General features: G+C 42.0%; 2 protein-coding genes across 4 annotated transcripts in view; one reads left to right on the top strand and one right to left on the bottom strand.

The window, feature by feature from the left end:
- The window catches only part of ASTN2 (astrotactin 2), a 647,867-nt gene that overhangs the window by 492,917 nt on the left and 140,150 nt on the right, over nt 1–14,800 (top strand). Inside the window, exon 1 of one of the 2 annotated variants that reach the window (XM_075835546.1) lies at nt 11,174–11,250. The exons of the other annotated variant lie outside the window; for it this stretch is intronic. The gene's annotated coding sequence lies outside the window, so the exon portion shown is untranslated. Of the gene's footprint in view, nt 1–11,173; nt 11,251–14,800 lie in introns of those variants that run through there. 2 annotated transcript variants of the gene reach the window in all.
- TRIM32 (tripartite motif containing 32) lies at nt 1,985–11,156 on the bottom strand. Of its 2 annotated transcripts, none has more exons than XM_075835547.1 (2): nt 11,108–11,156; nt 1,985–3,940 (listed from the first exon to the last, which is right to left on the bottom strand). In XM_075835547.1, exons 1-2 carry the CDS (start codon nt 11,111–11,113, stop codon nt 1,994–1,996), a joined length of 1,953 nt encoding a protein of 650 aa, XP_075691662.1. In that variant the 5' UTR covers nt 11,114–11,156; the 3' UTR covers nt 1,985–1,993. The 2 variants fall into 2 exon arrangements, with proteins under 2 accessions (XP_075691662.1, XP_075691663.1); XM_075835548.1 differs by lacking the exon at nt 11,108–11,156 and adding an exon at nt 11,007–11,098.

Below are 14,800 nucleotides of genomic sequence, written 5' to 3'. Positions count from 1 at the left end.
AAAAACGATGTTATTCTTGTCCATTGGCTTTGGCTCATCTCCATTCAAGCGTTCCAAAAATACTTTAGAAAAAAAAAAAAAAAAAAAAAGTACAGTGTAGCAGGTCATGAAACCATTCTTGTTTTGCGTTGTCTTCTGTCAGCTCCAATTAAGGTTATCCAAGCGGCTGCATAGTCGGCTATCGCAAAGGCCACCAATGTCAGTCCTGAGACCATCCCTTTAGGGAGTTGCTCACAGATAGTCAGTTTTCATTATTGGTTAACCATTGCAGCATGTATATCTCAGCTCAGAGCTCCAAATTAGATCCTAGGAATAGCCAGGCTTATTTTAGATACAACAGAGCAGTTTCTCATTACTCATAGTGTGATCTGTGGCTTGTACTTTAGTTAGGCTATGTTCACACCTGCGTTGGAGGCTCCGTTAGGGGCGTCCGTCGCAGATCCGTCAGGGTTTGCCGGCGTTTACCGGAGACAATAGTGCAGCATGCCGTGATATTGTGTCCAACAAAATCACGGATACCCCGACAGAACCCATTAAAGTCAATGTGTTCCGTCGGCATCCGTTGTGCAACCCTCCGTTCCGTTATTACCTTGTTCTGCTCCTCTGATGGAGCAGAACAACGGAACACAGGTGTGAACTCAGCCTTAGTCTATTATCGTGTTGCATAAAAGTCTTTTGAGACCCATTTTTCTATACGATTTCATGCACTGGTGATCTGCTCTGTGTTAGCTTATTAATAGAGAACATGATGCTACAAGACTTAAATCTTAATTGTACAGGGTCTTTTCTGACCATGTGTCTCTTGTCCTCCTGCAGGCAGCGCTAATGAGCAGACAGGCACGCTCATGTAGATGAAGTCATAAGCGACTGCCTCTGCCTACTCCCTTCATATCCATTCATTAGCCTCTGCCGAGGTCTAGTGTTACATTTTGGTTAATTAAAAGTTATACAATTTTCCAATATAATTTCTGTATTAATTCCTCACGGTTTTCAAGATCTCGCCTTGTTGTTATTCAGTAGTTTACATTCATGGTTTACTACAAGTCGATAAAATTCTGTCCATGTTCATGTGATGGACACACAGGTGCAGGGCTCGTTACAGTATGTGTATCAGAGCGGTGTCTTCCAATGATTCCAGCCCCTGTGTGTCCATGACACATACATCTTTCCATGCCTCTCATTGTCACGTTCACGTACATAAAGCAACCTAACGTGAAACGCAGAAAATATTTACTGAAAAACTTATTGGATCTGCATAAAACCGCAGCACACAGCAGCTTCTTAGTTACATTTTCACATACACTGTCATCATATAGAATAGCATTTATAGATTAGAGCACTGCTGCTAGTTCTACTACAAGGCCGGGTAAACATTTTTCATCTCTTTAGGCTATGATCCGGTTTTTGACTTTGAAAAAAGTCTAACAGGGCTTCATACGATGAAAACAAATATTAACTTACACATATTGTATAGTGCCCAGAAGGCTTGCTCTCTGCATACATCACATTGGAATGAGAATCATTGCAAAATTAAGTCAAAAATATTTTACAAACTAACCACTGAAAGGAAAATCCAGTCCCTAACTTTACGCCTGGACAACGGCAAAGCCGGCCCTTTGGCGGTTAGAACTGCTCTATTTCCTCTGTGTTAGGAAGAGATGTTTTGTCAGTCAATTTGGAGAGAATAGCGGACATGATAAGAGCAAATATTGTAAACTAGAATATAGTGTTTAAGCAATTCTCCCTACGATAAAGACCAGAATATTAAAAAGAGTTGACGCCTGAAACACCTCTACTATACGTTAAAACCCTTATTTTTAGTAGTGCGAGATGAATGTATTTCGCATCCATTGGAGGTTATATGGTACAATCTGTTCCTTTGAGTATAATGACTAGTGGGTGACTTGTTAAATGCTGAGTGATGCAGAAATAAATGTTTCTTTTTAAAGTGCTTGAAGGCAAATTGCCATAATAAAGACTTTATTATTTAGTTTCAAGGGGAGGAATACCTGCGGGTATGGTAAGTGTAAATTTTAATACAATGATCCCAACAATCCAGCACCAACAGCTGTCCCTTAGGAGTAATAGAAACTCCAACAGGACAGGTCAATCCCTCTTTAATTAGAACACTGTACCCTCCACTTTTAGGAAAATGAAGAATTTCTTTCCGTCCACTGTCAGCCACAATTAAATCTCCTCGTGCCCCAACACACATTCCTGCAATACAACGGAAGTCCTCGTTCTCAGAGAAAAAGTGACTGATTTGACGACCTAGTTGCCCATCAGATCCCACCGAGCCAATAGAAAAACCTCCTTCAAGATTATGCTCATGTTGACGGTTTTCCAAGTTTAGACCTAGTCCTTGGGTGAAGTATACCGTTCCTTGATGGTCACACGTTACAAACTTTGGACGCACAGCACTGCAAAGCCGACTGTATTTGACAACACCAAGGCTCCGGTCTACAGTCAGGCACCACAACTTTCCTCCTTCCACATCAGTCACAACAAACTGACCCAAAGGCATGGCAGCAATTCCCCACGGTTTGCTTAGTTGACTTCTGTGGCATGCAATACAGTGTCCTTCCATTGTATATACCTTTACGGAGTTATCATAATTGTCAGTCACACCTATTAGTCCTTGGCAGTTCATAGTTACTGATAACGGAATCAAGTTAGGAAGATCTGCACCAAGGAAGCTCAGCACAAAAGTATCGATTCCAGTTGGACTTCGTCTTATCTCTCTCAAAAAGCCTTTTCTGTTGAAAACCTGAATTCTGCAGTTACCTCTGTCAGCAACAAGCACTTCCCCCAGTGCTGTAACATGAATACTTACTGGTAGATTAAACATTCCTGGCATATTGCCCTTAATCCCCATCTTTCTCAGAAACTGACATTGTTGCAAGCTACCCGCGCTATCCGCGAGCTGGACGATGGGATTTGATGTACAAGGCTGAACGTGGCTTACATCTTCCGGCAATGCCTCCATGTCATTGCTCATAGCCATGGGAAAACCATCGGAATTCGGGTCATGCAAATTTGCAGTGTAAGGCTTCTTAATCACTTGACCCACCTGTACAGGACCGACATGCCCCACCTTGAGAAACTCTACATCTTGTAGCGTGAGATCTTGTGATAAGTTAGCTACTAGGTTTGGTTCTTCTTCCTCAAGAGACTCTTCCAAAAGAGCCGAATCGGTTTGTTTTATCTTTAGCATAAGGTAGTCACACCTTGAAATAATCTGTACTTCAGCAATGTTTAACAGGTAAGCTTGCTCATCCAGTACCTGATTGTTTAATTTTTCAACCTCATACAAAGAAGATGCAAAATGCTTGCGCGATCGCGCTAACTCCTCCTGCACATTGATTTCCTCTTTACTGTAATCTTGCATAACTAATTTGTACTTGCACTTTACTTGTGAGGAAAGACTGTCCAGAGAGGACTTTCTTTTCTGCAGGTCTTGAATGGAGTGTCTATGAATAGTAAGCTTTTCTTGGAAGCTTTGTCGACGCTCATTTGCAGCATCGGCCATGGAAAGTACAATGTGATCTGGAGGAGGATGTGCCTCTTCACCACACATTTCACAAATTACTAAAGCACATTTTTTGCAGTACCTGCGTGGCAGCCGTTGGTGGCACATCTTGCACATTAACCCTGTGACAGCCTGGCCCAGTTCTGCCGTGTTCATAATTTTCAAAACAGTCAAGTTATCAGTCAATTGAGATGAATTGGTGACACGGGTTACCCGACTACAGAAAGGGCAGCGCACTCCATTAATAGTACAGGCTAAAAGCTTTTCAAGGCACTGTTTACACGTGGTGTGACCACACTGCAAGAGTTTTGGCCTCAACTGTTCCTCAGTATATGTCTCCATACATATAGGACACTCAAGCACTTCTCGAAGGCCATCCACATTCACAAACGGGGCAGTAGCCATGGTTTCCTGAGGGGAGAAAAAAAAGTCAGAAATATTATTTTATGTTTTTTAGATCAGGAATGGTGTATAGTATTTCTCTCTTGTTTGTGTTTATGAGTATCCTGATTCAAGATTACAAACTGTTTTTGTTTTTAGACGAGGCAACATAAAAAAAAACTTTTCCCATCCTGTGACATATATTTACGTTATGGGAACGCTACAGTTCCCACCAAATGACGTAAATGTACGTCATAGTGATGGCACGGGCACAAGAGCTGTGCCTGCACATCATTCGTGGGCGCCGGCTGTCTTTTATAGTCGACACCTTGCTCGAATGGACGGTATCGGAGATCGCTCTGATCCTGCCCGTTTAACCCCTTAGATGCCGAGGTTAATGCTGACTGCAGCATCTAATTAGTTAGCTAGAGGAAAGGTAAATGCTGTAAAAACTAAAAGACAAAAAACACAATGGTGAAATTCCTGTTTTTTTTTTTTCCACCCTCCTCATGTGCTCATGTTGATGAAAAGTAAAATAAGTTATGGCTCTTGGAATTGGAGGATGAAACAAAAGTGTGTCCTTGAGGCCAAAATAGACTGTGTCCTTCAGGGGTTAATATATCAATGTCTGCAGATATTGGTAGTCAGTTAGGCTACTCTAGGAACCAATTAGAATTTTATATTGGCCAGGAATTAGGAATTTAAGTAGACATAAAAAAAAGGTTCCTCTCATGCACACATAAAAGAAAGTTCAAGCAGTAGGTTGGATAAATATGGTGACCTGGATTTGTTACCGTCTATCGTAGTGAAGGGCTGGTTACGTACATGAATGTGTTTCCTGCAAATCTGGGCACCAGTGACCAAGACATGAAGATGGTGCTCAGACCTAGAATGTGAATTGCTAGATAAGAATTTTTTGGTTCTCTAACTTGCAGGTGTGGAAGCAGGGGCATTGGGAACAAGCAGGAGATATATTGTCGCCCTGCAAAACTTAATTTATTTTTCCACATCTATGTGAATTAAAATGATTGTCCAAATCTGAGCAGCATTTTACATCTATTAGTTCACATAAAAATTTGTACAACATGTACATTAAAATATACTTCCCTTACTTCCTACTGGACCTGAAAACAGGCCTAAGAATTTCATTCACAATTCTGCAGACTTCACAGCTGAAATCTCACAGCATTTCTCGCTAGCTATCTGGACAGAGGTTGCATTGCATTGTACAGTAATCTGATATAGGAAACACTTATAATATAAGAGCTCAACGAAGCTGTTTGAAACGTGTCTGTAGACAAGATTGTGGACAGTATACCTCAATAGAAACAAGCAGAATTGTGAATATAGCTCTGAACTAGACTATAACTCAGAATCCATAAAACATGAGTATGGCCCTGTTCACATTCCCTAATTTTTGCTGGTCAAAATAGCGCAGCATGCTGCGCTACTTCGTCCAGCAAAATTACTGAAACCATGACGGAAGCCCGACAGAACCTATCAAAGTCAATTGGTTCCGTCAGGCACCGTTGGTTAGCGTCACGCGACACATCCGTCTATTCTGGTTTTCCTATTCCTCGGATTGAACAGAATAACGAAAACCCTAGCGCAGATGTGAAGAGAGCCCCATGAATGCATGTAAATGACATCCTCTAGGATAAGTTCATACATTGACAACTGTACTAAAAACCGCACCAATATTGTACTTCCAATTCTAAACACCACAAACAGCTAAGGCTGTGTTTACATCTGCGTCGGGATTCCGTTCATGGGTTCCGTCAGAGCTTCCATCAGGGAAACCCATGAACGGAATCCAAACTGAAACCATAGGTTTACGTTTGCATTACTATTGATTTCAATGGTGACTGATCTGGTGCAAATGGTTTCCGTTTGTCACCGCTGTGTAAGGGTTCCGTCGTTTTGACGGAATGAATAGCGAAATAGACTACAGTATTGATTCAGTCAGAACAATGGAAACCATTTTCACCGAATCCGCAACCATTGAAATCAATGGTGATGCAAACGAAAATCTATGATTTCCGTTAGTTTCAGTTTGTATTCCGTTCATGGGTTCCCGACAGAAAGCTCTGACAGAACTCATTAACAGAGTCCCGATGCAGATGTGAACAAAGCCTTAGGCCGCATGCACACGACAGTATTTTTATCTATCCCGAAATACTGACCGTAAATCCGAATCAGTAGGTATCCGTATTTCATCCGTATATACAGAATGGTGTCTGGAAATATGGTCCGTATTCTATCTGTATATACGGATCCTTACAAAAAGAGGGAGGTTGCAAATGAGGTCATCAACATGTTGCCTAGCAATGCTTCAGTAAATATGGTCGGTTTACATATGCACATCAGTAGCCGTCCGTATTTACGGAAGCTCCCATAGACTTCCTTGGGAGAGTCATTGCCGTAATTACTGACAAGAATAGGACAGGTTCTATCATTTTTTCAGCACGGACACCCATCAGTAAAAATACTGAAAGGTATCCGTGACCAATAGAAATGAATGGGTCCGTAATTACTGATGAAAAATACTGTCGTGTGCATGGGGCCTAAGGGATATAGCAGGTTCCTAAAAAACGCAGTTCACACCTAATATTTGTGAATCAGAATGAATAAATTACCATTCACTAACATGTAAGAATTGGCGGCAATTGTAATTAAAAAAACGCTGAAAAACCCCACTAAATTGACCTGTCTGAAAGCGGCAATGGTGGAGCGTATGATTTATACAGTGTATACGTATGCTGAACGAGTAAACATTATTAAGGCACGGTCACCTCAGGAAAGGCAGCAATACTTTTGGGTGGAATGGGTCACATTGAACATTCAGCACGAGTACCTACTTATGGCTAATCTAGCAAACCGATTTGAGAATTCAAATCATGGAGACTGGTGTATGCAGTGACAATTTAAGAAAAATGGAGGCAAAACTAATAGGGAGAAGCAATGCGTAGCTGCGTCTTAGCTAATCTCACAGTTGAACACTTACAGCTCTGCCCTGCCAGCAGCTCCATGCGATAACAGCAATTTAGCTACATAATTTAAAGCTGAAAACAAGAGAAATCCATTGGCAGCTACAATATTCCTTTTTGCTAACAGATAAATTGTTCACCTCAGGTCATGCTTTGGAAATGGCGCGTGAGGAAACGTGTTAATATTGTGAGCGCTCTCCAGCTGTGGAATTACATATTAGCCGTGCATAACTAATACGTGACCTGTTATGTTTGCTGGTTACTGTGCAGCACCTGGAGCCTAGAATTAGCAATGTGTGCAGGAGCAAAGACCGGCGTAGTGAGGAATTTACCTCACATTAATGACACGTTTTTATTCGGGTAAACTGCTGGTGTTGCTGAAAAGAAACATTACATAGGGTTTATGTCGGTACATAAGCAGGAAACATCCCCCAGCAGAAGGACACAGTATCTTAAATTGCGCAGTTAGACGTCTACCTGCCGGATATAATCTGAAAAACAAACAATGGCGCCGATCAGTTCTGACAGCAGATGATAAACGACTGGCGTAGTGATCAGTGGGCCTATATTTATAAAAAACGGTTCTCAGAAAAAGTGTCAGTGCTGCCCAGAGCAACCAATCATATCACTTCTTTCATTTTAAATCGTGGCCTAGAAAAATAGAAGGTAAAATCAGATTGGTTGTCATGGGCAATGCATGAGACCCTGTGTGTCACTGGTTCTATGGGAAATTTGTTCAGAATTTAGCTAAGCATCTACAACACTTAGGAACCTATGACTCTTGGAGGAGAGCTGCTGGCTGACAGGATTCTCCTCTTCAATTGCCATCAGTGAACAGGACCCCTGAGCTCCAGTTGGGAGGGGGCAGTACATCGGGTGCTTTGCGTTTGTTTAAAAGCTGTCCGTACATATTAGATAAAAGTCTGCAGAACTTGCGTGTATGGGGGCATCCCAGCTGTCCCCGATAGTAAAAGATTTCTTGTTCCCACAGATCAGCTGCTTATTACCCTCTCCCCATTATAAAAAAAAACACGCACGCTCAGCTGAGCATACATATTTATGGTGACGTCAGAAGAAGCTGTTGGCCAACCGACTGCCATCTCAGATGTATGGCCAGCATCTTACAGATATCTGTATTTACACCTCTAACCTCTTGTAGCATCCATGGCCGCGGACCATCGGGTTTACTCACCCCCCCGGCGGCCGCAGCCATGGATCTGTGAGCGTTGGCTCGCATCTCCTTCCCAGGAGATGCCAGCGCTCACATCCACTGTGTCCCGTAGGGTGTGAGCACACGCGCCCGGCATTAAAGGGCCAGCGCGCACACAAATGGAATCATCATCATCATCAACTGCCCATGATTCCCTGGACTAAAAAAAGGGCCCTGTCCTTCTGATCCTTGCCTGAGCGTTGTTAGTTTATCCGAGGTCAGTTTGCAAATGGTCCCTTAGTGTTATCCTGTTCCTGTTGTTACCAGTGCCCTGCTACCTGTATCCCGTGCTGTGTCCTTGTTCCTGAGCCTGTTAGTGTTGAAGTCGTGTCCTACTGCATCCGCCACGTCCAGTGTGATCCGCCACGTCCAGTGTGATCCGCCACGTCCAGTGTGATCCGCCACATCTGGCGTAACCTGCTGCACCCACCTCCATCCGTGCCAAAGCCTTGGCCACTGTCTGGACTATTCTGGTACCCTAGTGCAGGACTTTGTATTGCTGGGGTGCTCTGTTTGGCCAGCTACCTCCCTGCTATGGCAGTGCGGCCTAGTGGGTCCACATGCCCACAGACCGTGACACCTCTCATAACTTTCTAAGTAATTGCATAGTGTTATTCTCTTTGTGTCCATTCTTCTTTTCTACTCACCAAAGAAACATCTATGGAAACTTAACCCTGAATATAGAGCAAAATTTAGGCGGACTGTATTCATGTAAGGCTCTGTTCGCATCACATTTTCGACCTACATTTAGCGTGTACGTGAGGAAAGCTCCCGACTTACAAGCTAAACGTGTCCATAGAGCTCCAGTAGCCTAACGTAGGGCTGGTATATGTCAGTATACCTTTCTTTTTTTGAATGAAGGAAAAGCGCAAGAGACTACACTATTCCATCCCACCGGATCTCCCCAAAAATGTATACCACGCAGTATCCACTATTTTAACATAGGAGCCTATGGTTGACGCATCCAACTGTATGGCATACGTCACAGGTATATGTTTAACTTACACGTCATGGGTTTTCAATAGCTTTTCATAACGTATGCGTTAGACGGGTACCATTATGGCCTATGGGTGAAGGATGCGTTAGATGGCTAATAGTGGCATCCATCACCCATAGACTATAATGGTATCCGTTTAACGGATACAGCACAAACCCTCATCAGACCAGTTCACGACATTTCCATTTAACGGATACTATTCAATTTGAGGTGATGGATGCCACTGTTAGGCATGCGTCACAGCCTATGTTTACTGTATATGTCGGGAGCTTTTTTCTGGCATATATGTAAACCGTAGGCAGAAGTTGTGATGTGAACAGGGCCTGAGCTGCAGTTGGATCATTGATACGCGGGTTGGTCGGTGCCCACTTTACACATTTCATAGCGAAATATTCTAGTTTGTGTGCCATATTAGAATCGTTCTTACTGAAATCTAGGCTATTTTTTGTATGTTCACTTGTAAACATGATTTTATAGTTTACATCTGATATAATCAATATAAATAGTTGCGTATCTTTGTAGATACAGTAGTCCCTAAAGTTACAATATTAACTGGTTCCGGGCGACGATTGTAAATTGAAAATATTGTAACTTTAGAAAATAACTCTATGGAAAACTAGTAATTGGTTCCAAAGCCCCCAAAACATCAACCACAGATAATAAAAAAAGATGGTCAGCAGGAGTTGATGCGACCAGCGCTGCGCTAATGAGCGGAAGACAGAGAACATGGCGCTGTTTTGCAGTGCACCCGCCACGTTCTCTGTCCTCAATGCCGGAGCTCATTAGTGCAGCGCTGGCCACATCACCTCATTTGGACTGAGCGCGCACACTTGTCCGCAGCGGGGAAATGGCAGTATTACACACCCGCAGCCCCGCTCTGACTACATTCGTGAATTACTATCTCTAGGATCATCTATCGGCAGGCTGGGGGTCCTGTAACGCTTGTTTGCAGTTTCATGGCCACCGCAGTCCCCATAGGATTCAATAGAAAGGTGGCTGGGTAGCGCTCCCTATTAACGTCTATGGGATTTACAAAAAGAGACAGTACGCTGTATATCGAATATAATTTTTTTGTGAATTTGTACTTCCCAGAATGCATATCACCAGAACAGCCACTGTATAGACACCAAACAAGCCAGAAATGTAGGAAAATTTCAGCTCAGCAGCCTGCAGAATTATAAATACAGCTCTGGGTGAGAACAACTATAGGGCTAAGGCATCACAATGACACAAGATCCCCAGCGGCTATAGATTATAGGGCACGCCACCATTTTTTTTCTCATTTATGGAGATTATAAATGGAGGCACAGTATAGACCTATAGATTTCTATGGTCTTTGTATAGCACGGCTCCGTAATACGGCCTTGTGCATGAGCCGTTACTTGATATACTAGCTACACTCAGAACAACCGTACAGATATTGTCATCTATCACAAGAAGAAGCATGATTATAATAATCAGAAGAATACAATGCTATATTTCAGGCAAGCATCATGTATTTATGTGTATGCAGCTCTGAAACTGTGGAGTGAGGGGACTATGACAGCTCTGCCTGTTCGCCTTTTCTTTTCTAACATGGCGATAGGCTGATAAATGACATTTATACATTACCTGCGACTCCATAGCCACGCCCCTTTCTCATCAAAACAACATTCAGGAGCTTTTGGTTGGAGTCCTTGGAGAATCACATGATTGGTCCTGAAGCCATGAATTGTCTGTAGTGTCCTATGCTGGGACTACCCATGTCTGTAGTGTCCTATACTGTGACTACCCATATACATCTATACACAGCTGCTCATATGCGGTAAATACGGGTTTGATGTTACAAGTCACAGCACAGAGGAAAATACAAGTGACGGTCCCTAGGACGCTTCATACGTAACCCCATTGTACTTGTATTACCTGATGATGACAACGCTGACTCTACGGCTGCTGCACCGTACTGGTCATCTGACATGCAACCTCTTGACATGACACATCGATACATAGGGATCGCAGCTTACCTGCATTTACTGCGCCACTGCCCAGACACGTCGTGACGACACTTCCGCTTCAACCCAAAGCAGCATGGGACATGTAGTCTTGAGCGGCACCATAGAAGAAGCGGGAAACTGCCCGAGATTACTCCTAGTCCTCCACTAGCAGTGTAAATATATCGCAGCAGTATATGGGGTTATGCTCGTTTGGTCATAGTTTATTATCTGCGGATCTATCCGAAGTCTGTCAGTATGCAGCTCCCATTACCGCTGATTCCGTGTTCATTGTCTTCCAAATTAGAAGCCAGGATTATAAATATTTATTTTTAAACGACCCATACTGGTCAAATAACCTAAATATTTGTCTATAAAAGTTGGTGACCCCTGTTCATAATGTAATGGCAGCAGCGACCCTTCTCAAGCTCCAATTTAAAGGGGTTGTCTACTTTGGATAATTCCTTTTGGCTACAGTGGTCCCCCGTCTATAAGGGACCTCCCATCTGTAAGGCGTTGAATCCAGCAGCAAGTGTTCAGTTCTTGTGCAGCACCCCCGCAGGATCTCTGATCTCATTACATTATGCATGGCGATGCCCGGTCCTCCAGAAACACTAGCTGTTAGTAAATTGCGTGAGCCTCAAAAGTTACATTTTGCCAGAGAACTGGCATAGAAATAATTATAATCTCCCCCAATATTCTTTAACCCCTTCCCTCCGCAGCCCTTTTTCGGATTTTCACTTTTGTTTTTTCCTCCCCACCTTCCAAAAGCCATAACTCTTATTTTTCCATCAATATTGCCGTATGAGGGCTTGTTTTTTGCGGGACGAGTTGTGGATTTTTACAGCACCATTTTTTGTACCATATAATGTAGTGGGAAATGAGAAAAAAAATATATGTGGGGTGGAATAGGAAAAAAACTGTGATTCCTCAACGTTTTGGGTGGTTTTGTTTTTACGGCGTTCACCGTACGGTAAAAACAGCATGTTAGCTTTATTCTGCGGGTCAATATGATTACAGCGATACCAAATTTATATAGTTTTCTTTATGTTTTACTACTTTTACAAGGAAAAAACTGATTGTTAAAAATAAAATTTACGTTTTGTCGCCATATTCTGAGAGCCATAACGTCTTTATTTTTCTGTCGATGTAGCGGTATGAGGGCTTATTTTTGGCGGGGCGAGCTGCAGTTTATATTGGTACCATTTTGGGGTACGTGAGACTTTTTGATCACTTTTTATTTCATTTCTTGTGGACCAAAAAACAGCAATTCTGATGGTTTTTATTTTTTACGGCGTTCACCGTGCGGACTAAATAATGATATATTGTAATAGTTCAGACTTTTACTGACGCGTCGATACCAGCTATGTTAGCTTTTTATTTTTTTGACATTATGCTTGAGGGAATATGGGAAAAGGTTTTTTTTTTGAGCTTTTGATTTTTTCCTTTTTTTTTATTTGTTAAAAAAAACTTTATTTTACTGTTTTTTTACTTTTTTTACTTGTCCCCCTAGGAGACTAACCAGCGATACTAATGTATTGCAGTATATCGCGATTCTGACAGTCTTCTATGACGCCCTGCCGGAGGCAGCGCTTCATAGAAGTATAAAGATGGCGGACCTGGTGGACTTCGTCAGGCCCCCAGGCTGCCGTACCAACCAACGGCTCCCCCCGATCTCGCCACGGGGGGCACGTTGGGACGTTACAGGGGGTCGCCCCCCTGTTTTTAGTCATTTAAATACCGCAATCGCTATTGAACGCGCCATTTAACGGGTTAAACAAGCGGGATGGCGCTCGAATGGGATCCCGCTCGTTACCCGGATGTGTCGGCTGTAACACACAGCCGACACACTCGCTTTATGAAGAGGTCTCAGCCCGTGAGCCTGCTCCATATTCCCCCACCCGGCATGTGCCGTATATATACGGTGGATGTCAGGAAGGGGTTAACCCCTTAAGGACCCAGCCTGTTTTGGCCTTCAGGACACAGCCGATTTTTTTTAAATCTGACATGTGTTACTTTATGTGGTAATAACTTCGGAATGCTTTTACCTATCCAAGCAATTCTGAGATTGTTTTCTTGTGACATGTTGTACTTTATGTTAGTGAAAACACTTGGTCAATAAATTCTGTATTTATTTCTGAAAAACACCAACGTTTAGAGAAAATTTGCAAAAATTAGCATTTTTCTAAATTTAAACGTATCTTTTTATAAAACAGATAGTAATACCACACAAAATATTAACTAGTTAACATTTCCCATATGTCTTCTTTATGTTGGCATCGTTTTTTGAACAGCCTTTTATTTTTCTATGACCTCACAAGGCTTAGAACTTTAGCAGCAATTTCTCATATTTTCAAGAAAATTTCAAAAAGGCTATTTTTACAGGGACCAGTTCAGTTCTGAAGTGGCTTTGAGGGCCTTATGTATTAGAAAGTCCCCATAAATCACCCCATTTTGAAAACTGCACCCCTCAAAGTATTCAAAACAGCATTCAGAAAGTGTTTTAACCCTTTAGGTGTTTCACAGGAATTAAAGCAAAGTAGAGGGGAAATGTACACTTTTTTTTTTTGCCGAAATTAATTTCTAATAAAAAAAAATTTGTACCACAGAAGGTTTTACCCGAGAAATGCAACTTAATATTTTATTGCCCAGATTCTGCAGTTTTTAGCAATATCCGACATGTGGCCCTAGTGTGATAATGGACTGATACACCGGCCTCAGAAGCAAAGGTGCACCTACTGGATTTTGGGCCCTCTTTTCTTTAGAATATATTTTAGGCACTTTGTCAGGTTTGAAGAGGTCTTGTGGTGCCAAAACAGTGGAAACTCCCCAAAAGTGGCCCCATTTTGTAAACTACACCAGTCAAGTAATTTAGCTAGGGGTATAGTTAGCATTTTGACTACACAGGTTTTTCACTAAATATATTGGAATTAGTCTGATAAAATTAAAATCTTCTTTTTTCTGAAAAAACATAGAGATTTTTAATATTTACAAGGAATAATAAAGAAAATGCACCCCGATATTTGTAAAGCAATGTCTTCCGATTACGGCAATACCCCATATGTGGTAATAAACTGCTGATTGGACCCACAGCAGGGCTCAGAAGGGAACGAGCGCCATTTTGATTTCTGATTTTGCTGGAATGGTTTTCGGTGCCATGTCGCGTTTGCAACGCCCTGGAGGGACCAAAACAGTGGAAACAGGTTTTTCGCTAAATATATTGGAATTAGTCTGTGAAAATTAAAATCTACTTTTTTTCTGAAAAAAAGAGACATTTTTAATTTTTACTAGGAATAAAGGAAAAAAAAAGAACCACAACATTTGTAAAGCAATTTCTCCTGATTACGGCAATACCCCATATGTGGTAATAAACTGCTGATCGGACCCATGGCAGGGCTCAGAAGGGAAGGAGCGCCATTTGAATTTTGGAGCACGGATTTTGCTGGATTGGTTTTCGGTGCCATGTCGCGTTTGCAATGCACTGGAGGGATCAAAACCGTGGAAACCTCCCAAAGTGACCCCATTTAGGAAAAACCCTCAAGGAATTTTTCTAGGGGTATAGTCAGCATTTAGACCCCATGGGTCTTTTGCAGAATTTCTTAGAATTAGGCCACGAAAATGAATATCAAAATTTTTTCCACTAAAATGTTGAATTTTCACAAGGGATAAAGGAGAAAAAAAAAACAACATTTTTTTTATAAAGCAATTTCTCCCGAGTACAGAAAT

The sequence above is a fragment of the Rhinoderma darwinii genome, chromosome 8, assembly GCF_050947455.1.
Source record: "Rhinoderma darwinii isolate aRhiDar2 chromosome 8, aRhiDar2.hap1, whole genome shotgun sequence".
NCBI lineage: Eukaryota > Metazoa > Chordata > Amphibia > Anura > Rhinodermatidae > Rhinoderma > Rhinoderma darwinii.
This window is presented reverse-complemented; position numbering and strand designations above follow the sequence as displayed.